The sequence below is a fragment of the Dermacentor albipictus genome, chromosome 2 (genome assembly GCF_038994185.2).
Source record: "Dermacentor albipictus isolate Rhodes 1998 colony chromosome 2, USDA_Dalb.pri_finalv2, whole genome shotgun sequence".
Taxonomy (NCBI): domain Eukaryota; kingdom Metazoa; phylum Arthropoda; class Arachnida; order Ixodida; family Ixodidae; genus Dermacentor; species Dermacentor albipictus.
Window position 1 is genome coordinate 187849765 of NC_091822.1, and position 27839 is coordinate 187877603.

Sequence of the window (27839 nt, forward strand, 5' to 3'; positions counted from 1 at the left end):
TCGATCGTTCAGACAAATAAGAGAAATCCGGCTACGCAAATGTCGGCCCAACTGAGGGACATCATGCCTCTTTACTGCATATCCAAATTGCTCTTTCTTTTTTCGTTGCTTTCTTTACTGAAGGTTCAGCCCTTTGAGACGGGATTGTCCTTGCTGGCTTCTTCCTCCCTCTGTTCGTCGCACGCCACTTCCAACTTGTCGCCAGCTTCTCCCCTCTCTTCCTCCTTTGCGACGGTGTCAGCTTTGAGACTACCGTCGGATCCTTGCTGAATGAAGGGCGCGTCATCCTCGGGCCTTTCACCTGAAGGTGTCACTGCCACCACGGTTGACGAGATGCTCTGTAAATATTCGCCCCGTTTCGAGTGAACACTTGAAGTAAAATGGCAATTTCATACAGCACTAGAAAGATGCTCGAGCAAGTGCAGCGAGATGAAATGCACTTTCGCGACATTTCCTCGGCCTGGCGACTCCACGAGCGCACTGACATGGTTCTTCGACGTCGCTATGCGCGCGATGAAAAGTGTCCAATGTGGTTAACTGATGAAAGCACAATAGCCTGCAGCGGTACCACCACGAGTCGCTCGCGATAGCCACCAACAAAAGCGAACGTGCGCTGGGTGCGAGGGACAAAAAAAAATATTCAGCGACCGGGCCAGGACGCCGACATGCTGCTAAGCAGAATGAATGTAGCGACGGCCACATTTACGCCACTCAGCTTTCTTCCCTCCCTCGATCGAGTGGCCTGGCTAACTGTGTGGATGAATTCCATTTCATTTGATACGTAGTGCAAGTTTCGAGGCAACTAGGAAAGGTATAAAAACCGTAGGACGCTTAAGCTTCGCCTTCAAGAGTGGAACGCGACAGCGTTCCCGTCGACCCGCCAAGGGATGTGAGACAATGGGCTTCGGCGCAGCGACTACGCGCCCCGCATGGGACGCGGTGAGCGTCGAGCAACGCAGCGTTCGGCGCGGCAACGAAATATGCGCCTGAGCAAGCGACGAACGCCTGAGCCTTAGAAGAGCTCGTTTCTAAGGCAACACCGCATTCACTAGAGGCGCGTTTGTACCGCTTTGAAGCATGGAACTCGTGGCTCAGTTGCAATAAAGAAAAAAAAAACTCGTGGCTCAGTGGTAGCGCCTCCGTCTCACACTCCGGAGACCCTGGTTCGATTCCCACCCAGCCCATCTTGCAAGCTGTTTTTTATTCATGAAGGGCCTGCTGGGATTTATCGCTCACGGCCAACGCCGGCGACGCCGACACCGACACCGACGCCGACGACACCGGCTTTTCTGCGACATGAGCTCCTTAACGCTATCGCGTTAAAACATGCATATTATACTGAAAGACCGGGCAGCCCATGCGTGGTATCGAAGGTCTTGGCATGATGCAGAATGTTTACCTGTACTTCGCATTCTCTACGGGGTTTTAGAGATGATTGAGCGTACCTCCGTCTTGCTGCTAAGTGAGGCGCAGAAGAAGCACACTATGGACGCCGACTTGACGCTCAACATGATGCGGAACAGGTTCATGCCCATGGCCGAGTTCTCGTAGACGGCACAGGCACCCGAGCCACCACCACAGGTGCCTTGCCACAGAAAACAGCTGCGGTCGATCAGGTAACCGAACACTATCGGGCCCGGGATGGTGCCTGTCGAAGAGGGTGGAAGCGTGCATTCGACTCGGTATCTATAGAGCTCGTGCAGAATGAGACTTCGTACCGCGGTTAAGTAAGTTTAAGCTAAAATTAATTGTGGGTGAACGCAGCTGCGCATACGTAGGAGTTCCAGTGCTTGAAAACATTGGCACTACTCTACCTAAAAGCCTGGCTGGCTTCTTTGATGCGCACTGTGCCGCTTACGTGCTCTAAGCAAGCGTACTATATGCACAGGCCTCGCATATTGCTAGAAGTAATTCACATGAAAGAGAACGAAGCGCCTTCGAAGTCGCGATATAGAACATTAGCTATCATGTGAGAATGCTACCAAAGGTGAAAAGGCTCACGAAGACAACTTCTTGACGCACAAGAATCTTTCAGGGTGTGTTATTTTTTATTATTTTACTTCCGAAGCTTCCCTTTCGAAAGAGCTGCAGGCATCATAAATCTTGCGACATGGTGTGATGCAGCTTCAACCGTGGTGAGTTTTTTTTTTTCGTTGTTTAGTTAATCGCCTGAGAAACCGAATGAAACAGTTCCCTTACCATATTTGGCCACTTTCTAGTTCGTGCATAAAGAAAGCAGTCTGCATGAGCGTGAAGAGTGCTCATGCAAAGAAACTATTGCTCTTATGCATTCGTGTCGCCACCTATAGTGGTATACGTTTGTGTCTGTGCCTATAGAAGTATCCGCCTGTTGTACGATTTTGTTGCCTGTTTTTTCAGAGCCATATGCTCGTGCCTCTCTAATGGCGACTTCAGGAAATCGCACCGGTACGCAACGGGGCGTCTCAATGCACCATTTCATCCCATCATCGTCGCCCCAGGGCACCCCGGTGCGATTTGCCGAATTCGCCGTAAGCTTCACCTCCTTCCCCGCGCAGTGCACCACCATGCTATATAAATGCCCACTAATGTCGTTTTACTTTTGTCTAGCTGACTTTCGTCTAGCTCAATCTTTCCGGCAAATAGCGCTTGCCCTGCGCAAAACAAGCTGCTACTTCGGTCACGACCATCTGCCGTAGGCACCCTCACCTTGTAACTAAGTGACCCCCACAAGCTTTATTCGGTTTCCGTCCTCATTTAAAACTGCTTTCAAGTCTCCACAGAAGTAAAATTTAGTCAAACTTGGAAAAGTACACAGCATTCTGTAAGTTGAACATGACTGTTTAGTTTTACTAAAGGTGCATCAACTTCTTGCAGCGATTCTTCTTTCGTACTTTAATCCGTTCATTTCGCCATCGATGAGATTTTACTTGCGCTTATCTTGCGACATCGGATGACTAATCTGTACTTTTTAGCGTAGTACTCATTACCACATTGCAATCGTGGGCAATGGCCAATTGTTTAGGCACCCAATACATCGTGTAGCCCAGACGAATGCGGATAGAGAGCGTGCCTGCGTACCCAAGAGTCTAATGGCGACGTAATTGACGCCGATGCCGGTGGACTTGATGTCTTCGTCGAGCGAGCGTAGCAGCGCCGTAAGGGCGGGCACGATGAGCAGGAACGTGAAGAAGAGCGCGACAAATATGGCGACAGCGTAGACAAAGATGAGGCGGCATTTGGCGGTACACGGGTCACGCCTGGCCATGTAATAATTGCCAGTCTCGTTGCTCTTTTCCTCAGCGGCCATGAACAGCGTCGGACCATTCACACACGAGCACTGGGTGTACAGCTGCACGCAAGCGCAATGCTTATAAGATCTTCATAAAATCCGGTATCCAGTAAAACATGGTTTAAGTGAGGCCTGTGTCATGCTGCATAACCTGGTAGTACATGTCAAATCACTCACCGAAGCTGAACAGCATTATTGTACTCGTTGCTATATACGAGAGAGACCACGTGGCAACGCCTCGTGCTGCCGGCTTGCTTTCTTCACCGCCTCCTTTTGCACTCGCGTTCAGTGCCGAATTCGCAAAGCTTTTCTTTCGTGATTGAGCGTCATCTGCCATTGGCCAGCAAATTTCGCTAATAATCCGTCCGACATCATGGTTGGCTAGCATCTGCTCTTACGAACAGTTTTAGCGTAAGAATGTTTTTTGTAAATACGGGAACTGGTGACCATATTCGGCGAGACAGGTATACAAAGTGCGCGGCCACCCGCCGTGGTTGCTCAGTGGTTATGGTGTTAGGCTGCTGAGCAAGAGGTCGCGGGATCGAATCCCGGCCACGGCGGCCGCATTTCGATGGGGGCGAAATGCGAAAACACCGGTGTACTTAGATTTAGGTGCACGTTAAAGAACCCCAGGTGGTCAAAATTTCCGTAGTCCCGCACTACGGCGTGCCTCATAATCAGAAAGTGGTTTTGGCACGTAAAACCCCATATATTATTATTATTAAAGTGCGCGGCCGAAATGATCTATTTCAAGAATGAATGGAGACGTGGTCTAGGAACAGTACATTAAACAACTGTACAATTTTGCTAATTCCCCTTCCTGCTGCCCTTACAATGTACTTCGTAGAGAAACCTCTCCCCGCAGAGCTTAATAGTTACTCGACTTACTTTATTGTATATGCCGATTCGCTCAATAGCTATACTGCGCTCTCGTAGCACAGTGCAGTGTTTCACTAGCGCAACGTGCAAGTAACGTCCGCAGACTTGGTTGTTAAACCGAACCCAGTGCGAAGCGCCAAACTTTTGCGAAATTTGGGCGTGAACGACCAGGCAGTTTAGCTGAAAGAGTCACGTATACCTAGCACTCGTACTTATGCAACGTTCAGCATTTACGCAACATGCCCACAAATTCTCGTTCAGAGGGTACGATTCTGCGTTGCGAAACTCTCGGACGAGAGGCGTCACGCCGCTGCCGCGAGAGAGGGAGAGAGGTAAACACTTATTTTGCTCCATGAGGTTTGCTTCACACGCTTCGCTTTCGGGCGTCTACCGACGCAGCGACCGCCACTCTGCTATCAGCGAGTGTTTACTACCCCCCGTCACGTCAACACGTGCATCACACTTTGCTGCCACGCTACCGTTGACAACACGCAGCGCCACTGCGAAAATGTCCAACGAGTCCGAACTCCGCAGCTTCGTCGCAGCTACGGTGGTCGCAGCTACCGCGCGAAAGCGGTCTCTGCGGCCGCCGCGTCCTAAATAGCAGAGAATTCCCAACACGTGAAGCGGCCTTTCCTCGGCCACCAGCGTTGTTCCAGTTAAGGGATTCGCACCTTAGTCCTCTTGAAGTTCCTCACGTTGCCGCACCCGGCGATGCAGGGCGAGTAGTAGGTGAAGTTGTCGCTCCCGCACACCGGGTCGTAACCGACGCCCGAGCAGTTGCAGTACGCATTGCAGCCGTGCTCGAGGTCACGTAAAGTCAGCTTCCGGCTGCGTGCACCATAGTCATGCACATCACCCTGTAGCCACGGCATCGGTTACTTCATTTTCATGAAGCAATCCTCCTTTATGCCTGGTTATTTATCCTCCTTTATGCGTGGTAGCCGAATACACCAACTTGAAATCACATTCTTGCTCGGAGACTCGACGAAATCCTTCGTTCTCTTGCATTAACCGGAATTCGCACCGGAATTTGAACCGGATTTTTAATTTCCATTGATTCAATTATGTCTATATAATGTTCGCTCTATTTTATGAGATTAAACTGTTTGAATTCTCACTGGTATTTTTCTTCATGTAAACCATTTAAACATGTGGTAGTGTCAGTGCCGCAGTGCCTGGATTATAGTCAAGCAGCAAATTTAGGCTCATAATAAGATTTTTTTCTTCTTTTTTTATGTTGTTCTCTACCGGCTATACAGTCGGTAAGCAAAATTATTTTAAACCAGTCAGACCCCAGGTCCTCTATTATTCTACATTAGAATTTAATTGGCCCATATTAACGTATTTTAGCACTGCACAAAGGGCTTCAGGTAGTGTAAATTATTTTGCATTGCGTTTAGGCGTTCTTTATTCCTTTCTTCTATTCTTCAACGCGTCTATAAACTTAAAGAAAATCGTGGTTGCACAGGTGCTGCAGTACTAAACATAGCATTATGTTTCGAATGTGTGTTATTCATGCAGCATTTTGTATAATTTCAGTTTATAGGTGTTTCTGTCTGTAAGTCGTATGGGGCTTTCACAAGTGCACTTTGTATGAACTCTATCATAAAGAAATCTGGCCACACTGAATGAATGAATGAATGAATGAATGAATGAATGAATGAATGAATGAATGAATGAATGAATGAATGAATGAATGAATGAATGAATTTTCTCCAGGATGCCCACAGACCATTCAAGCGAATAGGAGTCTCGAAAACATCCTTAATTAGCGACGCGCCACATGCAAGAATGACCGAAAACAACCAGGAAATGTTAGCATAGAGTATGATTTCAATCGCTCCAAATTATCAACAGATTCGTACTCGTCACCATGGGTGGTGAGGTTGAAAAGTGCTCTGTGATTGCTGGGGCAGGAGTGCATGAAGACAAAGAGCGTGAACCACGGTATGAATGACAGCACGACGCAGTAACGCACGATCGTGGACGACTTGACGTTCAGCTTCGTTATGACGTAGCCTCCCAGCAGAGTTCCACCGCAAGCACTCGGCACTGATACAATGCCTGCAGTGCGCATGCGCAATGCGATCGAGTTAGACGCAGTGCAGTTTGCCGTGCGGAACAGATAAAGCATGGTGATAACGTCAAAAGTTCTACAATTACTTTATTCACTTAAGTGTTGCCAAGAGAATCTACGGCGCGGAATCTCCATGCATTGCGAACTATATTTTTATTAGAATGAGACAAACATACATACGAAGGCAATCAAATGTTGTGAACATAGGTACAAACGCAGCCAAAATGCTTATCTACCAAACTGAGTAGTCGTCAATGCTTTACCTTCATTCCTCACAGTGGCAACAGTACAATCACACTGACTGTATGTTTTCAATTATATTTGTTCCTCAATGCAAAATTTATATACATATATACACGCAAAGCATACCATTATACCGGAAGGTTTACTACAAATCACTAAAACAGTACAAGTAAGAGGCGACAAAAAATGCTGGCGGAAGCAAGAAGTTTTAATGAAGAAAGAGAAAAGTGCTTGCTTTGCCGATGGAAGTACAGGTGTCACTCATTTAGAATCGAAAAAGTATTGCTCACAGAGTTGTTATGTTGACCTAATACTGCGAGTTAATGGCAAAATTAAGAGATATCCGTAGCTAACAATGCACTGCCGCTCTGAAGCAATTACAAAAGATATTGGCCTGGCATTTGGATTCTGTGTGCCGCTTTGGCGGTGCGAATCAATCGTACACACACGCCCAGAAGCGGACCAAATTCACATCAATAAACACGTTCCGTAATAGATTGCGATCCATATGCACAAGCACCAATAACGATTGCGAACCGGCAGTTCCGCATTCGAAGAACAACTTCGTGCTATGACAGCAAATTTCCGCGTGGTGCAGCCCACCTAGAAGGCTGGAAGCCCGGCTAGATGAGATTCCAAACATGGAGATGAAGATCTTCGTTGCGAATCCGGTGAGTCCTGATGCGATCAACGCTGCATATCGAAACGAGAACTCATCAGAAATTAAAAAGGTAAGCTTCAAGCAAGCGGCACCCCCAAGGGTTATATGTTACAAGCGCGATTATTCGTCAAAATCCAAGTGCAGTCTACTCATGCTTCGTATTTAAACCCTTTGCAGCTTTGCAGCCGCTGTTCCACGATCCTCGTTTTAATAGCTGGACAACTCTGGCTGTTCGTGTACGCTTGTGGCTAGAGGTAATTTCTAGCGGACTCCTCAAGAATGATTTCTCATACCATGGTACACTGTGATAGCACTACAGAAACGATTGCATGAGCTGTAAAAAAAAGTTACTTTGTTACATTACTCTCCCGGTTCATAAAAGGGATTTATTTAGCCCACGTCAGAGGTTGTATCACACAAAAATTAAAGACCTGCTATCGTCATGTAAATAAATCCCCATCGCAAGGAAGAGACGAAGTTATATTTGTAGGTGGTACGTACGCTACGAAGAGCTTAAAAGTATGAGAAGATATATATTCCTACACTTCAGCAGACCAAGTGCATAACGCGCTGTCATAAAAAGTCAGTTATCTATGGAGCCCTTGAAAATTTGGAGGATGCTCAAGCTTCACCTTAAAGAGTGCAAGGCAATAGCATTCAAATACCGACTGTTTTTCATGCTTCCCGGCAGCTGCAGCGAACGCTATGCATGAAGGCAAGCTTTCTGGCAGAAACGCGGCCTCTTGCGTGGGTCGATCTCCTGTTATTGTTTCGCGCTTTTAATATTTCAGTCTGATAATAGCTAACATACTAAACGATATGCGCTGTCGGTGTGTGTGTGTGTGTGTGTGTGTGTGTGTGTGTGTGTGTGTGTGTGTGTGTGTGTGTGTGTGTGTGTCTGTGTGTGTGTGTGTGTGTATGTGTGTGTGTGTGTGTCTGTGTGTGTGTGTATGTGTGTGTGTGTGTGTACGTGTGTGTTTGTGTGTGTGTGTGTGCGTGTGTGTGTGTGTGTACGTGTGTGTTTGTGTGTGTGTGTGTGTGTGTTTGTGTTTGTGTTTGTGTGTGTGTGTGTGTTCAGTTACATTTGTTTGTGGACTGCCGTTCTCAACATTCCAAGGAATAACTTTGCAAAGAATGAAAGACAAAGTATGAGCAACTTTGGTGGCAGAAGAGTGGTTGGGTATGCGTGGTTCAAAATTTGCTGCGAAATCATTTTTGCCGACGCGACGTCCGACGCCGACGCCTGAATTTCTGAGACACGGAGTCTTTAACGCTATCGCGCTAATAACCCTAAATGGCGTAGATCTTGTCACAGCGAATATACAAACACTTGTAAATTGTGCCGTAATGCATCGTAATGCTGAAGTGTTAACATGCTCTTATTGTCATCCGACCATGATTTCTGCAACTTTTTTGCCTTAATGATCCAACTAGCCCGAAATAAAGCTTTAATACGTAGAACAACATGCATAATACGATATTAAGTACATTACATATGCCCTCAAAGGACTTCACACAGTGATTTCAAACACAGCCTCGAAGGCGATTCATACGTCTGCAACAACAATTGATGCCTTATAGAACCTATGTATACTTTCTCAATTGACGTTTTCACGCGTAGCCTCATCTAATAGCCTCGAAAGCTAGGCCAACATTTAAGCTTTGTTGCATTTTTAACAATTCCCAATGTTGAATGTTGATAACGATGTGGACTTTTGTGGTGCAAGGGCCAGGAATGGCCTAAAAGCGCAAGCACTAAATTTGTGTAATCAGCAATGATTGGTTAGTGTTGTCCGATGTAATATGGCTTTAAATAAGCGTAAGATTATTGACTGTCAACTGCCTATAGCGCATATGTATTAATAGTAAGACCATGGATACAGTGAGGTGTGTTGTGGACATAAAGTGCTATGAAGGGACAGAAAAATAGAATTAATACTGCTAGGAAGGCTGAATGTTGAGACTGTTTTCTGTCTACATTAACTTAGCGCAATGTGGTGCGCATTTGTCCACCGCTTTGCGCTGAGTCACCATATATTTAGAATGCAAGATCAACTAGCGCAACAGCGAGTCCTTCTAAAGATGAGACTATACTGATAGCCAGAACTCACTTTCAGCGCACGCAGCGAGCGTGAGACAGACGAAGGTCGGGTTGCATAGGAGCCTCTTGAGGTGGTTTGCGAAACTCCTCTTCTGCTCGGCCCCGGTGGTCACCTCCGTCACGATCTGCATATCGGGCGGTGCACTCGTGGCGGCGCCGGGGTTTGGTGCTCCCTGTGCGGTCGCCGCGCCTTTAGGAGCCGGCGTAGCTTGCGCGCCCGGAGTAACCTGGGCGCCCGGGGTAACCTGTGTGCCCGGAGTAACCTGCCAATCTGACTGAGTTTGGGAGGCCGGCGTAGCAGCAGCCTGGGAATCTGGCGCTGCCTGCGAACCCGGTGCAGCCAGGGCGTCCGGCGCAGCTTGCACATTGGCTGCGCTCGGCGCTTGCTTCAGGGACAGCATCCGCTTCTCCTTTTGCAGCCTCGACAGATCTTTCGCCCGTTCTATGGCCGCTGCGAAGATTAAATGGGGAAGTTGACGATGAGCATTCCGCGCCCTTTACAAGTCCACTTAATGTCCGATGATGAACGTCCCCGTTTGTGCGCAAGTCTACTCAATTACTGAACTACTTAGGTACAAATTGCCAAGGCTGTCTTATCATTAGCAAACGCAACGCACGTGTTATTTATACAATGACATAATAAAACCAAGGGGATAAACTTAAATATATAGTATATTATAGTATAGTATAGTATAGTACAGTATAGTACAGTACAGTATAGTATAATATAGTATAGTACAGTATGACAGGTGTGGGTTCGGTACTATTGTTTATGTTTGTCTTCTTGATTTTATTATCGACCTGCTGTCATTTATGTATCTTATTCATTGATTTTCGATACCCTCAATCGCCCAGGCATTGCAGAGGGGAGTGGGTGACAACATGCAAACAAAGAAAATAACAGAATGAAACGTGCAGCGTTATACAGTATTAGCGACAAATTGTAAAAGTGAAATAAAAGATAACGTAATGGCACTAAAACAAACATAACTGAACTGAACATTGTAAAAATACGTGCGATCAAATAAAGCATCTAGTTGAAAGTTAGCGCTGTGTACGCGTCTTTCTTATTCTGGGGCCCTGTCGTATTGCGCTGCTCCGTGTGTATTATGAACCGAAAATATAATAATAATAATATATGGGATATTACGTGCCAAAACCACTTAGTGGGGGACTCCAGAAATTTTGACCACCTGGGGTTCTTTAACGTGTACCTAAATCTAAGTACACGGGTGTTTTCGCATTTCGCCCCCATCGAAATGCGGCCGCCGTGGCCGGGATTCGATCCCGCGACCTCGTGCTCAGCAGCCTAACCCCATAGCCACTGAGCAACCACGGCGGGTGAAAATATATTAGCTTCGTCAATAGCTTCGTAAAAGGAATGATGTATTTGTCATTTTTCTCAAACGACAGCGTTATGTCATGAAATTTCGGATTGCCCACATTGGTATCAGTGTTTCAATTTCAATGCACTGACCTGAATTTTTCTCTTCCATTAGAATTTTACCACGATAACATTTGTGTTGGGAATGTTACTCTAGCTACTGTGCTTTCAATAGTGGACGAATTAAGGACGCCAAAGTGTTTTCTTTTTTGCCTGGCAAAAATGTTTAAATATTAAATATTTATTATATAAATATATAAATATTTTTGCCTGGCGTATTTTTACATTTGGCTCGTCTACACCCTGATTCCGCAATGCCTCCATGACTGCTAAGGTTTCGACTGAATCAAACGCTTTCTCGTAATCAATGAAAGCTATATATAAAGGTTGGTTATTATCAGGTGATATAAAAATGTGCGGAATATAACCAGCCTTTATATATAGCTTTCATTGATTACGAGAAAGCGTTCGATTAGGTCGAAACCTCAGCAGTCATGGAGGCATTTCGGAATCAGGGTGTAGACGAGCCGTATGTAAATATACTGAAAGATATCTACGGCTCCACAGCCACCGTAGTCCTCCATAAAGAAAGCAACAAAATCCCCATAAAGAAAGGCGTCAGGCAAGGAGATATGATCTCTCCAATGCTATTCACGGCGTGTTTACAGGAGGTATTCAGAGACCTGCATTTGGAAGAATTGTGGATAAGAGTTAATGGAGAATACCTTAGTAACTTGCGATTCGCTGATGATAGTGCCTTGCTTAGTAACTCAGGGGACCAACTGCAATGCATGCTCACTGACCTCGAGAGGCAAAGCCGAAGGGTGGGTCTAAAAATTAATCTGCAGAAAACTAAAGTAATGTTTAACAGTCTCGGAGGGGAACAGCAGTTTACAATAGGTAGTGAGCCACTGGAAGTGGAAAGGGAATACATCTACTTAGGACAGGTAGTGACTGCGGATCCAGATCATGAGACTGAAATAATCAGAAGAATAAGAATGGGTTGGGGTGCGTTTGGCAAGCATTCTCAGATCATGCCATTATCCCTCAAGAGAAAAGTTTATAACAGCTGTGTCTTACCAGTACTCACGTACGGGGCAGAAACCTGGAGGCTTACGAATAGGGTTCTACTTAAATTGAAGACGACGCAACGAGCTATGGAAAGAAGAATGATGGGTGTAACATTAAGGGATAAGAAAAGAGCAGATTGGGCGAGGGAACAAACGCGGGTAAATGACGTCTTAGTTGAAATGAAGGAAAATAAATGGGCATGGGCCGGACATGTAATGAGGAGGGAAGATAACCGATGGTCATTAAGGGTTACGGACGACTGGATTCCAAGGGAAGGGAAGCGTAGCAGGGGGCGGCAGAAAGTTAGGTGGGCGGATGAGATTAAGAAGTTTGCAGGGACAACATGGCCACAATTAGTACATGACCGGGGTAGTTGGAGAAGTATGGGAGAGGCCTTTGCCCTGCAGTGGGTGTAACCAGGCTGATGATGATGATGAAATAGCCAGATCTCATTTCTACAGGTGCACAAATACGCGATTATTACTAAACTACACCCGTACAAATATCCAGGTACTGTCTAGTTGTCAGTTATGCTATCCCACGTGGATGTGGAATTATGAACTCAGATAATGGAAACAGTAAGCCGTTAGCAAAGCTCGAAGTGACAACTGCAATGATTTTGGTGCAGATCTATCTAGTCATCTTTTCAGCGTGGCTTCTCGTTGGGTATGCGTTGAGGGGTGTAGCCAACCACAGTTAATGTGTTGGTTTGAAAATTGGCTTCTGCGTACTCGGTAACGCCTTTGGGAAGCTGGCCATGGGAAAGGCAGTGAAGAAAGCGGCAATGGAGGCGCCGAAGAAACCAAGCCACCAAGCGCCCACCCAGTTGTTACTCGAAGAGTCCATGCCCAGCCTGAAAGGAAAAATGGGTTATTACATCTTGAACTCAACTCCGGCACAGAGAATGAATGTCTCAAGTTGTACATTTATACGAAGTGTCTCGGCAAGAGTTGACTAGACAACTGCTGTCGAGGCCACGACGCTCACCTCGAGAATGCATATACTGTCACACTGTCGATGTCCGTTACATATTAGAAGCATGCAGTACGGGGCTAGCATTTGGAGAAACAGCAATTTTCCCAAATTGATGCATCTGGCCATCTCGAGAACCCGATGTATTTAGCAGGAAGGGCAGGTATGTTTTGCTGTTAACTGCTGACAATTAAGCAACAACTTTCGTAACTCTTTGAATATATATCTGTATGGTCACTCCTGTTTTGTGTCTCGCTAGGAGTTCGTTAATAGAGCACGTCTGGTTGGTTTCTACAAACGCATGTACAGCCATGTTGTCGTGTAAGGCGCAGAGGGCAGCTTTACCGACGATGCGAGTAGGCTAAAAATGTAGATGGCGAGTCATTGATTACGTGTTACTGCATGTTACTTTATATCGTGTAATGTAGCACAATTTGTTGACTCGCGGACGTCGTCCATGGCACCTCGACCGGAATTGTCCTGTACATCTATGCAAGATCAAAGAACGAGAGGAAGTTGGGGCTTGAATAGATCAGCAGTAGGCCCTGTCGCCCACTTTGTCGGAGAGCCGTCTTTCTCGCACCGTCGAAAATGAACTGCATGCATTGCCTTGTCGTTCTGGTGCGTAAAAAACAACGGCATTGCAGAATTTGCTGCAAACATCCGTCTTCTAAACATCCGAATTTAATATTTCTCTACGACAATTGTAGAACTTATATACATAGCCTAAAACTATGCGTGACTAAAAAGTATTAGGAGCAACGACATAAACAATACTATAGGGAAGCTCAGGACTTGCATCTTTGGGTTTGCACGTAATCCTACAACTTTTGTCTGAAAGATATCCGAGCTTCTTTAATTTAGGGAAAACTGCAACGTGCAAGCCGGCCACTCACTTTGTCGTAAAATAATGTTCCGTGATATGTTTAGCAAGTAGGTGACGCCGCCTTCACTTGCGTCTGCTATTGTGCAGGATTACTGTCGTCTGGTCACGGCGTGATTCCAAGCGGGTGAAAATGACGAAGCGAATTGAACGAAGTTACTGTATAAATTTCTGGCAGAAGCATCGCGGTAGCCAATCAGAATAATTTCAGAATATCCAACAGAATTTGGATATGATGCTGTAGGCATTAGGCAGATAGAAATGTCGCGCAAGCACTTTAAGGAAAGCCAGACATGTGTCGACTGGGAGCCACGCTTCAAGAGCCCTTTAGCCAGGCATAATAATGTAATCTTTTATTATATGCGAACCGTAATAACGAGAGATCGTCGGCTATATGTCATAGAAATTCCTCAGCTGGTGCACTATAACGTAAAGCTATTCCTGACTGTTTGTACTTCAATTCTACAATCAGCTCTCCATGATTGGTCACATTTTTCGCCCCACCCCCCGCTTCGCTTGTCTGTCCCGCAGCGTCACAACAACCACGAAAACTCCCCATCTAATATGACGTATACACACTGATTATGCGTGATTAGGCTGAACAAAATAAAAATAATTACTTCCAAATACCTTTTTTTGCCATTAGCCCTCCGCTATCGGTCAAAAGATTTCGGGCTGTACCCATTTCGGCTGTCTGTCACGCGACGTCAGAAAACAGCGAAAACTCGCCACGTCACATTAAATATGCATTAGTATGCCGAACAAAACTAATCGTTTTTCGGAATGGCCGGAGACTGCCCCGTTCCGAAAGGAATAGAAGTTGTCTGCCTACCGATCATTCGCACACTGGATACTTGAAGCTGCCGAGGACAATGACTTTATTTGATTATAATAAACATTTTCGCATGGCAGTATATAACGTTGCCAAGCCCTTTCGGCATGTTTACAACATTGCTCTGCCGAATCTTCTTCGCTGAGGATCTGGTTTAGCAGCATTTTTAACCTTTTTGGGTAGCACGCAACCACGATTTTCGATAAGCCACCGCAAGCTAAGCAAGGGGAAGCGGGCCAATCGCAGACGCCAGCAACGTTCTCCTCTTCCGGTTATCTACTTTCACTGTTCTTGCTGAGCCCGACCGAAACTTTCGGCATTGCTGCGTGCTCCTCGCTTTTGTCAGCCGATTCGATAAGAAAAACCCGTAAATATAGGCAATGCTACTAGTTTTTAAAGCAAACAAAAGTGATGTATAAACGAGAAGAGCGTTTGAGTGGTTCGTTCAAAAAACACTGCGGGTCACCGCCCGATGCTTGCGTCGGAAGTTACGTAACTTTTACGTCGGGAGTTCGGAATAAAAGCAGATTGAAATAGCTTTCCGTTAGAGGCCCCTAATGCACACGAACAAAAAATTGCTGTGAGTACCCTTCTAAACAAATTTGCATACGCAGTGGGTGCCTCCAAAGTTTGTGCCTAAGATTATGGCACCTGGAAAATCGCAATCGACAACACCGCTGCTCACGCGGCTCATGCGATTCAGAATTTTGGCATTAGACACTTGGTTCGACAAGCTCCTTACTCTCCACACATGGCCTAACGGGGCTTTTGGCTGTTTCTGAAAATTGAAAGGCGCCCTGAAGAGAACATACTTTCACACCCGACATCACTATAGTGCAACGCGGTTGTTGCTCTACAACACTTCCCGAGGAGCTGTTCCAGGACCATTTCAAGAAGTAGAAAGACAGTGGGACTCGTTGTGTGCAAATAGTAGGGGCCTACTTTGGAGGAGATTAGGACAACGCACAAACCAGGAGCATGGTCGGATACTTTCCAGGGATTCTTCGCATGTACATATTCTCCCCAAATTTATTTCAGCTTAGTACTCGAAAGGTGGCCAAGAAAATACGAATGTACTCACTTTGAGTAATCGGCTGTTATGTCCGTGTACATTGAAAGGAAGTACCCGCCTAGGACGAAGCCCATGGCGGGACCCAGGACTGATGTGGCATAAAAAATACCTGCAAGACAGTATTTCAGTCTCGTGTTTCGGCAGCCTCTTATATTATTGTCTCTGCGCGTTCACGTGAAAATTAAAAATAAGCACCATCATTCTAGCTACCTACAATCTCTGCTGGAGGCGCCACTGAGTAAGGTTCTCGCTTGAATATGCATGAACTTTAATTTTTTATTGAGTTGACTCGTGATGCAGAACTATGTATAAACAAAGAGATAGTCCAAGACCTGTGGCACACATAACGAAACATGAAGTGTTATAGCTGAAGATGTCTTATGCACTGATGTTGATCACTCTACAGGAAACACGTGACAGGCATTGCACAGAGTTGCAGCGGCCTCCAGGTACGCAGATTTTGAACATCTCGTGCAACGTTAGTTAGTTAATTCGGGTTTAATGGCGCAAAAGCGACTAAGGCCATGCTGCGCCAGCCACAAGTTATTAAGAAATCAAATGTGGAGTGGCAGTCCTTTCGGGCGGGTCTCCCGCCGCCGTCGTTTAGCGGTTATTGTGCGCATGCGTCGTAAATCACGTGCCTTGACAAAAGTACTTGCGCAGCCAGTAACATTAAGTAGACCTTTCACTAACACTTGCATATTAAAAGCATCATGACGTGTAAGGTGCATAGGATTGACCCTACTCACGAATAAGTGATTCTCCAATGGTAGTTGTAGCATATACCGGTGCTTGCTTATACATCTTGTGGTATATTGAATGTTGCACATAACATCCATGGCAGCAGAAACACCGAAAGCTGTGCTTTAAATGTGACTTGCTATTCACCAACATCTTGCAATGGATGTGTGAAGCCGCCGTTACTACCGTGTTCTGTCACATGACCACTGAAATTTTTGCAGCCGAATGGTTTTTGTTTGTGACAAAGACACCCGAGAAGTCATAAATACTGTGCTGGTGTTAGGCGCATGTTATAAGGAAAGGAGTACCTTTCCTCGAGTGTAATTTGCTGTCATGCCTAGACAAATTATGACCCTAAAGTGTACTCTCATAAATACGTATTTATTGCATACACTATAGGACTGGTGTCATGAGCTCACCCGCCAAAATAGAGCTATCTGTTTGTCTTCGTTGGTAAGCTCAAGCGGAAGCTCCAGCGCTCAAACATGCAAAACGCTTAAACATTTTAAGCAGAAAGCAGCCTCATCTATATTTTCTGCATATATTTTCACTACCTTTGCAAAAGATGGCGAAAATTTTAGAAAGACACAAACAGTGAAGAATCATGTTTGAAATTCTGTAACTTGAAATTCTGTGACTCCGCAGCAAAAAAAGAAAAAAAACTAGCCAAATATACGCGCATAACAACAAGAAGGAAATACCAGATGTGCGCACTTCTTTACATGGAGTGTTTAAATCGTTCTGAACAAGTACTTGAATTTAGAGCTCGTTTGAATTTTGCCAGTATCACCATTAGGTCTCACAAATGTTTTCGTCATGACTAGAGGTACCCAATAGAGTTGCGTGTTACATGTTTTCGTTACGGAATGCGAGTTTTAAACTTTATTCTTTTCTTCCTCTGTTATTTACCAATCTACTTCGTAAGCGATTGAGGAACCAGACAATACACCCGGGAACGTATTCAGAAAGACCGTTGTTACGAGAGATTTGTTCGTAAGAGAGCATTCCGGCTATTCCTGATACTGGACATATAATTAGCGAACGGGACTAGGGAATCGCAAAGAACCCTTACGAATTAAAGCATTTCCGGATTCGGCATCTGTTGCTAAGTGCCACTAGAACTTGAGTTTTTTTTGAAATCGGTTTGGTGGTTGCCTAATGACAGCATGGCTCGTGACGAGAAACATCGCAGAAAAACAGCGAATGAACATTGGCACAACGACAAAGCACGTATTGTCTGTTCTTGTCAAGTAGAATTGCTTGTCAGCTGTTATTCTGCGCCATGCTCACCCCTTTCTTATCTGACAAAGAGCTCGTGTTTCAATCGTGTAGGCTATCGGCGCTATAATTTCTCCGTTCGAAATAAAACCCCTCAGTTTTTAGCATTAGCGCTTTTTGCGCATGCTCCTTTTGTCAGCCTCCGTTCTGCTGCGTCGTTCGCGGTCACAAGCTGAGTTCAATAAACTGGCCCAACGTGTAATGACAGCGCCACAGCGTTTCACATCGTTGCACATCGATTGACGTCAATCTGAATGAGAGCTATAAGGCACTTAGTAAGCTTGCATTGGTTTGTAGCCAAGGTATAGTTACCCATGTAGATAGATGCGCTGGCCGATGGCGTGTTTTGGTCCAAGTAAGCCACGCCGAGGGTGAAGAAGGGTGACGAGCCGACGCCATGCAGCGCATGTCCCACCTGCGTGATAAAGAGAGAAAAATTACGTCACATGCACAACGGCATCTTGTGTTAGAGACATATCAACGCTTTTTTCTCGAAGCATCTGTTTCGCTGCTCTTGGCATTTTTCAAACAACTCTTCCTTTTGAGTGAGAGCAAACAAGCGATCGAAGTTCCTCGACTTCGTTAGTAAGCACAATAAACAAGGGCGAATCAGAATCCCTATCCCTATTTTTTTATTAGCCAAAGTAAGGTCCATACAGGTAATTCCAAATAACGTATTATTGCACGTACCTTACACTATTTTTCCACATAGTCCCCACACCGGTTCACATATTTGTCTCATCGCAGCACTAAATTTGAGATGCCCTTGTGGTAGAATTCGTACGCACGAGGCCTCCCCGAACGCTCATTGTCATGCAAGTCCCCACGGCCTTTTGCCAACTCGCAACACCACCACCTCACGCTTATCAAAGCGAGACACCTTTCCCCTACGTGGGCTGCATTTCCTTGTGGATTTCGATGAATGTTCGTGCCTTGATCTATAGAAAACGAATCACACTTCGTTGCTTGTACGCCGTGGACCTGTGAAGCCCAACTGCCATCGGATGGATGGATGGATGTTATGAGCGTCCCCTTTTGAACGGGGTGCTGGGTTGCGCCACCGAGCTCTTCTTACTACACTGTCTAATACCCTACCAAGGTTAAACAATGAAAAAAGAAAAAAACACTGAACTGCCACGCCCAAATTTTCTGATCCCTATTGCGAACTGTACTTGTATACACCTTCGTCTTTTGTCGTTTCCCTACTTTTCTTCCACCAATCCTCCAATCGCCTCTAACTAATGTCTATTGCGGACATGTTTGCTTTACCACTGCTCCCGCTGAACCCAAGGGCTTCAAGGAGGCCAGTGGTGCCTAAATCGACCGCTGGGTAGAGGTCTTCACATTCTAATGAAACATGCTCCGTCGTTTCCCTAGCTTTACCGCAGCAAGCACATGCTTCTTCTTCCTTCTTATATCTGGCTTTATAGGTGCGTGTTCTAAGGCATCCCGATCTCGATTCGAAAAGTAATGAGCTTCCCTTTGAGTTATCATAAATGGTTTCTTTCCTGATTTCGTTTTCTTCCTCTTAAGTAGTTACTCACGGCAGGTTTCTTTTCCATTGCCGCCACCCATGAGATTAATTCAGCCTCTCTGACTTCCCGCTTGACCGTTTTTGTTGCTGTGTTGCCCACCCTACAGGCCACATACTTGCTGGTAAATTTCATAGTTCTTTTCCTCCACTGTGAATCAATGTTTTTCCTGTACAGAAGATACCTTAACACTCTCCCCGCCCATTTACTTTCTTCTATATTCCTCAGCCGTTCTTCATACTCAATTTTACTGCGAGCTTCCCTCACTTCAAAACTAGTCCAACCCATATCACCCTGCACAGCTTCATTTATAGTCTTCCCGTGAGCGCCCAATGCGAGGCGACCCACTGACCTTTGGTTCCCGCCGAGTCCTGACTGTACCCCTGATTTAAAGCAAACAACCGCATTTCCAAAAGTAAGTCCTGGAACCGTTACACCTTTCCACATACCTCGGAGGACCTCGTACCTATTGCATCCGCATAGCACTCTGTGCTTCATTATGGCTGGATTTCTCTTCGCCTTTACTGTTATGGTTTTTTCCTTTGTTTCCATATATCCATTGCCTTCGTTTATCCATATTACCAAGGTATTTATTTTCTGTTACCCGAGGTGTTGCTTGGCCCTGTATCTCCACTGTCTGTTCATTGTTTTCATTGAATACCATAACACCTGATTTTCTAACACTAAATTTCAAACCTATATTGTTGCCTTCCTGTCCACAGATATTAGCCAGACGTTACAAATCACTTTGCTTATTAGCTAGCAACACAATGTCGTCCGCATAAAATAAACCTGGTAGATGCTGCTCTATTACTGTACTCGCCTGTTTGTATGAGATATTAAACCCGATATTACTTCCTTCTAGCCCCCTCTCCATCCTCACCATGTACATCATAAACAGCAGCGGGGATAAAGGGCACCCCTGCCTCAGTCCCTTGTTGATATGAACTTTCTCTTCGCTCCTCATCTCTTCCCATTCAACGCAAACGGTATTTTCGACGTAAATCTCTCTCAAACGCTGTAGACAATCGTTACCTAAGCCTTCCCCTTCCAGAATATCCCACAAAATGTTGCGGTCTACGTTGTCGTAGGCTCCTGTAATGTCTAAAAAGGCCACATACAACGGTCTGCTTTGTGCTTTCGATATTTGAATACACTGAGTAAGAACAAACAAGTTATCATCCAAACGCCTACCTATTCTGAAGCCATTCTGAAGCTCTCCCAAAATGCCATTATTCTCTGCCCATGCTTGAAGCTTTAATTTGATTGCCTGCATGGCTAGCCTGTATATTACCGATGTAGTGGTCAACGGTCTATACGAGTGAATTCTGTCTTTCTCCCCCTTACCTTTATAAATTAAATTCATTCTACCTTGTCGCCAACTGTCTGGTATTCGTCTATCTTTTAAAGTTTTTTCTACTGCTTTCGCCAGAGCTTCCTTATTTTTTAGTCCTAGTTCATTTATCAGCCTAACGGGAACCTCGTGTAGCCCTGTGGCTGTGCGCTTAGGAATTTTTTCTTCCGCTTTCTTTAAGTTTAAATTTGTCAGCACCAGTTCCTTTTTCACTTGGGTCTCTTTCATGCTCTTTTTGTCTTCAAATACAACCTCGTCATTGCCTTGGAAAGATTCGGCTGTTACTTTTCGGATGTAATTTATTGCCGCTTCTCCTTCCAGTCTGTTTTAATCTTCGTCTAGGCTATGTTGTTGCATTGTTGTTGACTTCCGGCCTAATAATTTTATGTGATTCCAAAATATTCTAGGTGCGGCCTTATTTTGTCACGTATTTCTGACAACCAACGTTCACTTTCACCTTTTAATTTTGCTTGCACCAGTATTTGAACAACAGACTTTTTATCCCGGTATATTTACCATTTACTGGTTACTTCATCCTGTGGCAACTGTGCCTTCTTTGCCTACCTGTGCTCTCGAGATGCTTTCTATCGTTCTGCGATCGCTTCTCGTATCTACTTCTTCCACCAGCTTTTCGGTTTCTTTGTTTTCCTTTCCAACGAACATGATGTTTCTCTTTTCGTGTTTCTGTCGTTATTACACTAGAAGCTCACCATATTCCCACTGTTTACTTGGCCATTTGCCAAGTTCTTCCTCAACTCTAGTGACTGTACTTGCTATTTGTTCAGCGTTCACATTTGGACTGGCCATTTTGGTCTCCTTTCTCTCTTTCCAAACTACGTATCCCATTTTCAAAATGATGCATTTATGGTCACTCCCTATGCTGCTAAACCCTTTCTCATCGATGACCATTTCTCTCAGCTTATAATGAATTCCTTCTGTCATCAATGGTCGATTGCCGGTTTCCCACTTCCCACGTGATCTGTCCTTCACACTTAGGCCCTGTATTCACGATCACGAGGTTATGTTGTTCACAAAGGTCTAGCATTGACTTCCCGTTATTGTCGGTATAGCCATCTAAATCGTGTGTGTGGGCATTCATGTCACCTACAGGACAATTGCAGCACCATTCCCGAAACCCTCAATATCAGCGCTTATGCATTCCACTAACTCTTTATTCTTCTCTGTGCAATTTTTTCTGGTCCGCAAATACGTAACGCCCAGCCAAGTTTCTTTCCCACTCATTGTACCTGATAACCGAAGATGCTCTTGACATTGTGAATTTACTCTTTTTCATTTGGCTCCCTGATGGATGAGCGTTCCGACTCCTCCTCCCTTTCTTTCCGACTTAGTTCTGTTGCACCCTTCCCAAACATAATTCTCAATAACTGGCGGCTCTTCTGAGTCTCTAAGGTGCGTTTCTGTAACCGCATACATCCCTATTTTTTCTCGATGTAACTGCTCCTCAATCTCTGCCCACTTTTCCTTTCTTCTGCCACCCTGCATGTTTATGTAGCCTGTTGCATGGTGAGCTCTTTTTTCTTGCTTTCCTCCTTTTTCTGTTATCGACGGCGATGCTCTTCTGATGTTCCCCTAGGGAACCTTCTTCATTACTATCTACTCTGACCTCCTGAGCGCCCGCGGGACCCCTAAAAAAGCAACAGCGCGCCCACCAAGTAGCCAGCCCATTTCTCGTGCTAGCCTGTAATTTAAGTGGATCCCGCCTCGTTTAAACCACCACAAGTTCTCACTTCCCTGTTTACTTCGACAACCTCGAAGCCTTTCTCTCGGCTCATTTTCTATATTGCCTCATTAGCAGCCACTACGGCTCTTTGTACGTGACTGTCACGCACAGACACCTCCGGCACCGTGCACACCACGATCTGCACCTGAGGGGATAGCTCGCGCAAGTCGTCCACCCCCTTCGCCAAGTGCTGACCTAGTCCTGGCCCTTCCCTGTTTAGGACGTCATTTAGCCCACCTGCTACTATGACAAGGTTGCGCACGTGGGCATTTTCCGCGAGCTTTTCTTTTGCTTGTTCCATGACAGAACCCAGTGTCCGCCCTGGAAATGTCCCTACCGCCACTCTTTTGTCGCCTTTCACCCTCTCCACAATTGCTTTTGAGCACCCAGACAGGTTTTAGACGCCAGCGAGTCGCCACCCTGCATGCGTTCCACGTATTTCGCTGACCCTCCCTCGCCTGTCGCGTCGGGGATCTGCGTTTCATTGTCACGCACATTCTCGGTCACAATGGTGGTCCTGTTCAGCTTTTCCTCGGCGGCTTCAAGTCTCTTTTCAACTACCTTCCGTGCATCACGCTCCCTGTTTAGCTCATTTTTGAGCTCTTGCACCTCTTTGAGAAGTTCTTCTTGGAAAGCCTCCATTTTCTGCAGCCTAGTATCGACATCACATTGTGTGCCCGTTGGTTCGACACACTCTCCATTCTCATCCGTCTCCTCATCTGCCTTGAGGGACCCCCCGCGTACTGCCTGCTTTACCGGCTTTCTCGCCATGTATTGCATGGCATCTTGCAAATACTATAATACTGTAATAATGCTACTACTGATGCAAATACTATATTACTATATCAATGCAGAGCACGTGCCTTTTAGCAAAAACCGATACGCACAGGATCCAAATCCTCAAAATGCCGCAAAGCAACTCTCACCACTGTTTCAAAAACAATCAGTGCTGCGGAGAGCGAAGGTATGACACACTCTCGTACGCGCTCAACCACGCGGCCATGCTCGCACTTTTCTACCAAAACACGCACAGTAAAACCACTAATAGCTATTTGTCTTGCCACTTCCAAGCTACCATTTAAAGACTACAAACACTCAATGTCCCACGCAGCTGCACGTGTTGGAGCACGTGGCACGAAAGGACGCTCTAACCATCCTGCAAAACAAATGTTCACGAAGCACACCCGCGCACCCGAAATGCGAGAGACAAAAAAAGGAAAGAAAAAGAAAACTACCCAATTACTATTTAAAAGCAAAAAACCAGCAAATAAAAAACAGAAGCAAGCTCAAAGCGTTCACAAAAACTTATGATTTCGTCGCCGCCACGGAGCCCCGAAAAACACGTCCATTCGCCACAAAATCCAACCACATCTTCAACTGACAGCAGCGCCGTGCAGCGGAGCTACCGGCAAATAAGACCGGGACGGTCCAAGAAAGGTCCGCCGCTGGAATGGATATGCTGACTTTGCATTTACAGCCGTAATGTGGCAAGAAAAAGAAAAGCAGGGGGGGACAAAGACTTTCTGATACTCCCTCGTATGAAGCGAACAGACAACGAAGTCAATGAATGTATAGGAAAATTTATCTTTTTCACTGAAATGTAGACATAACGAAAACGGAAATGAACGCGGGAAAATGGAGAACTCTGCTTCGGTAAGAGCCAAACCCACAACCTACATATGATGCGTGCGCCCCATCGAGCTCCAGTCTGTCGTCCCATGTACCCACTTTCTTGGGTGTTAGTGTGTGCGCGCGTGTATATGTGCCAAACGTGTACGTAACAAATTTACGTGTAATTAATTACTTGTGATCAATAACATTTTTGGTATATTGTAATTTAATGATTATTTACTCAGTAACGTTCACTTTAATTCAATTAGTTTTTTATTGGCCAATTGAATGTGACCAGTTATCTTACTGACTATGCAAGCTGCTATAGGCGAAGCGGCTAGAGCATTGGTGGAAACAACACTTAATGCCCGCAGTCTGCAGGTGGCATTATGCAAAGGTATGAAACATGTATACTCTGCACCAACATAAAAGGAAACAATTCATCTATCTTTCGAGTGCGATTCCTGCAAATGTGTAAGTGAGAATCCTAATCATTGCTGTTTCCCATGTAGTTCACATGTTGACAAATCCAGACGATGGAACTATTTTTATGTTAGCGGAAACAAGTAAACTTAGAGTCTTACCACAAATATGGCGTTCCCTTTCATACTGGCCCACCCCCGCGTACATAAGCTACCTTCTTTCTACAATCAGCTTCCGCCATTTACGTCTCGATGCTTGCACATGTAAATATAGCTGGTGATACCTCGAGTTACACATATCTGGGGAACGCGAAGGGGTATCTTAGAAACAGCAGCACAGGTGAACCATGGGTGAACAAGTAAGACATCTTGTACACTCAACGAACGATTTCATTAGAGCCGAACGGAATGAGCTGTCCCGGTTACGTCGAATCTTGAGAAAGCGCCGTTGCTTTCACGGCGTCATGTTAGATAAAAGACTAATTGTTTGATGGCGTACAGAACAAAATTGGACTTGGCAGCAGAAGAATAGTTTTTTATTTATTTGAACTTTGTTCGGGATACAGCAAATTATCCGTGGAAAGTCCTAGTGTACCGAAGTCACTCTGTTAAGACATTTATTTGTGCCGCTGATTGATTGATTGATTGATTGATTGATTGATTGATTGATTGATTGATTGATTGATTGATTGATTGATTGATTGATTGATTGATTGATTGATTGATTGATTGATTGATTGATTGATTGAGAGGTATATCCAGGTTTCACCTGGTTATGCTACGCGGCTGTCATTTCTAGCTTCATTATTAAATGTATTGCTAAACATAAACGGTGCAAAGTGTATTTCCCCGGCAGCTGAACGACGCACGAAGGGGCACACGTACCATGAAGAAGTACTTGAAGGCGTTGGCGTTGGTGGCACCGGACGACGCCGAGGAGCCGCACTGCCCGGGGCCTCGCTGCGGGCACACGTCGGCGGCGCCGCTGTCCAGCACCATGTACTGCGGCGCCAGGAAGTGCGGCGAGGCGAACACCATCGAGCCGGCGGACATGACCAGCGCGCCGATGCCCATTATGAGCGGCTTGTGACCGATGCCCCCGTGGTAGCTCACGGGCGTTATCATGACGCACGACGCCACGTTGAACATGCTCTGGATCATCTGCGGTTTTGCGACAGACCAGGCTGTCAGGAGACGGTCGCAGCACGCGCGCTTTGCAGAGACCAAGGAGCGGATGTTTATTTCCATGGTGAGACGGACGGGAGCCGAAGGTGAAACGTACAGCGTTGCTTACAGGCCTTCGACCCAATACATATACAATGACAGCAGTGCAAGCAAATGCCTCATAACGACCCTCCAATAAAAATTGTGTACTGATAACTTGCGCATAGCAGAACGACAAAATTGCACACATCAATTCTTTTTGACGTCTTACGTAAACGCATTTAGCAAAGATATATACGCTTTGGACATCAATTTATCGCACGCGGTACGACGCACGAGTCTACCGCAGAATCTGGAACCGATAGCCCGCAGACTTGCCCCGGCTTCGACTCCGAGCAGCTGGAAGCGCTTCTCGATGGTGGGCGTCACCACGGAGACCAGGCCGTTGACGACGAAGCCCTGCGTCATGCCGAGCACGCAGAGGAAGACGAGGTAGCACCGGGGCGTGCGGTAGCTCTGCAGGAAGGCCGGGTAGAAGCCGAGCAGGCCACAGTGCACGTCGTGGTCGCTGCCGGAGCCGGGCTGATCCTGCGGCAGCAGCTGCGACGCACCCTTGACCAGCTGCGGCACCGATATGCCGAAGGAGGAGACGGAAAAGTCCGAGCCTTGGTTCTCTCCGGACCACATGGTCGTCTGGGAGGAGCCCTGCGGACGCGTGTCAAAGCGAGCACGCTGCATTAAAGCTATGCGCGATCCACGGCCTGCGAGATCGGGCAGCGTGCGCGCTGTGCGTCTCGGAGGCAAAGGATGAGCACACGTCGACCTGCGCTCTTAGAAAGAAAGCTCAAATGAAACCCACTTCATCGTCGAGATTGTGTGCTGGTAAAAAAATGTGCCTGTCTGGCTTGTTTCATCCCCATTTCAGCGTCCACTAAAGCACGGAGGCATTTATTTCCCAGTGACCGTCACCAATCCCCGTTTTGTTACTCGTTTTGCTTCAATAGGCTCCATCTTACAAAACGTGATTGAACTACTCGGTTTTATTTCGACTAGCTCAACTCATGTAAATTCATGCAAGGAAAGGCGTCTCAAAAAAAATTTTTTTTAATAAATAAGGGGTCCTACGCGCTGCACGAATAAGATTAAGCCCAGCTTTTCTTGGTCTTTGCAAAAAAAAAGAAAGAAATGAGTAAACATGTGGCGCAGTCAGCATTGTAAAGGAAAACAAAGAAACTAGGTAAAATCCAGTGACGTGTCAAAATGCGGCAAGCCGGAAAATGCGAAACCTATCCAAGAGGCACTCAATAACACAAAAGAGTAAATGAAAGACATGCTAGCGCTAGTAAATTGCCCTGCGAAAACACAAAACTTATTATAGTATAAAAAGTAGTCAGACAATAGTTACCTTAGAAGCAGATGAGGCACCAAAGGAAAGTATTGACACGAAAATGTATGGACACAAGATGACTTTTAACGCATTTTCAACGTAAGCTTCTGGCGCTTCCAACACAGCAGACACGTCTGACTAAAACCAGGGTCTATCGCACACTATACAAATCGAAGCAAAGTCTTTCGCAACGAAGTGTTTCTCAGAGTACTGGTTCGCACTCGTAAACCGACATTGTCAGGTTTCACTACTGGCTCTCTGCCTCTCTCTATGCCATTCACTGCCTATCGACGCCACCTTGCTTGGAAAATGTACCCCGAAGTGGGCACTTCTATTCAAAGCCATGCTTCGCTGCATATCGACGTCGCTCCGCCTTACGCTTCCTTTTTTTTGGGGGGGGGGAGGGGGGGAGGGATGCGACACGTTGATCGCACATGGTGTTCATTCTCGACATAGACGCTCCCCAAGTTCAGCCAGCATGCCACGCATTCTACACCACTGCGCTGAACCGAGCCCTCCAGGCAACCATCACCGCCAATGTGGATATGGTTCAACACGGACCCTTCAAGGATCATCGTGCAAGACAGCAGGAAGCCACCACAAAACGGGAAGAGGAAGCAAAGAAAACTTCGATTTAACATCATAATTCGGCAGACCCCTCCGTCTGCACCAACTTAAGATGTAGCTTAGCTTGCCGTGGAGCTTCTTTGTCAAGATCGTGTTCAAAACCATAGTGGCCTAATTCTTACTCTCGCGTCAATCGCAGGGACAGCTTCGCAAAACCGAACGTTTACATTGTTTCCAAATAGCAACAGAATCAGACCGTGACACATGGTAGTTAATGCAGTTTGAAAGGCAGAAATCACCGCCAAGGTTTGCTCACGTCAGCGTAGAATCTTGTAAAGAGTGGCGGAGAACGATGACGGCGGATGATGCGACCTTGTACGTGTCCGCGCTGAAGACTTCACGTGCAGCACGCGCAATCGTCGTGTTTCTTCTTCGTCGGTTATTTCATTTTTCTCTTCTTAATTTTTTAACGGACGCGAAACGATTACCCGGCTAGGTACCGTGGCTTTATTCTACCTATCGGATCACCATATCATTCTACGAACGTTGTTTCTCCAGATTCGTTATTAACATTTTATTTATTCTCTCCTCGA

At 45.8% G+C, this 27839-nt stretch overlaps 2 protein-coding genes across 2 annotated transcripts in view; one reads left to right on the plus strand and one right to left on the minus strand.

The window, feature by feature from the left end:
• The window catches only part of LOC139056373 (uncharacterized), a 360115-nt gene that overhangs the window by 268738 nt on the left and 63538 nt on the right, over positions 1–27839 (plus strand). The gene's annotated exons all lie outside the window — the stretch shown is intronic.
• On the minus strand, positions 48–27658 carry LOC135919884 (solute carrier organic anion transporter family member 4A1-like). Its single transcript, XM_065453881.2, has 13 exons — positions 27563–27658; positions 25671–25997; positions 25014–25289; positions 17781–17883; positions 15459–15558; positions 12422–12543; positions 9246–9686; positions 7077–7166; positions 6019–6217; positions 4825–4981; positions 3061–3331; positions 1446–1648; positions 48–338 (listed from the first exon to the last, which is right to left on the minus strand). The coding sequence occupies exons 2-13, from the start codon at positions 25977–25979 to the stop codon at positions 126–128; spliced, it is 2484 nt and encodes an 827-aa protein (XP_065309953.1). The 5' UTR covers positions 25980–25997; positions 27563–27658; the 3' UTR covers positions 48–125.

What these genes read in the sequence shown, in the direction of transcription:
- LOC135919884 (XM_065453881.2), bottom strand. Translation starts at nt 25,979, where the DNA reads ATGTGGTCCGGAGAGAACCAAGGCTCGGACTTTTCCGTCTCCTCCTTC. An exon ending in CAGCGCATCTATCTACATGG is followed by an intron (nt 15,559 to 17,780) that starts GTAACTATACCT and finishes ACTGTCTTGCAG; the next exon opens with GTATTTTTTATGCCACATCA. An exon ending in CGTCGCCATTAGACTCTTGG is followed by an intron (nt 1,649 to 3,060) that starts GTACGCAGGCAC and finishes CCTCTTCGACAG; the next exon opens with GCACCATCCCGGGCCCGATA.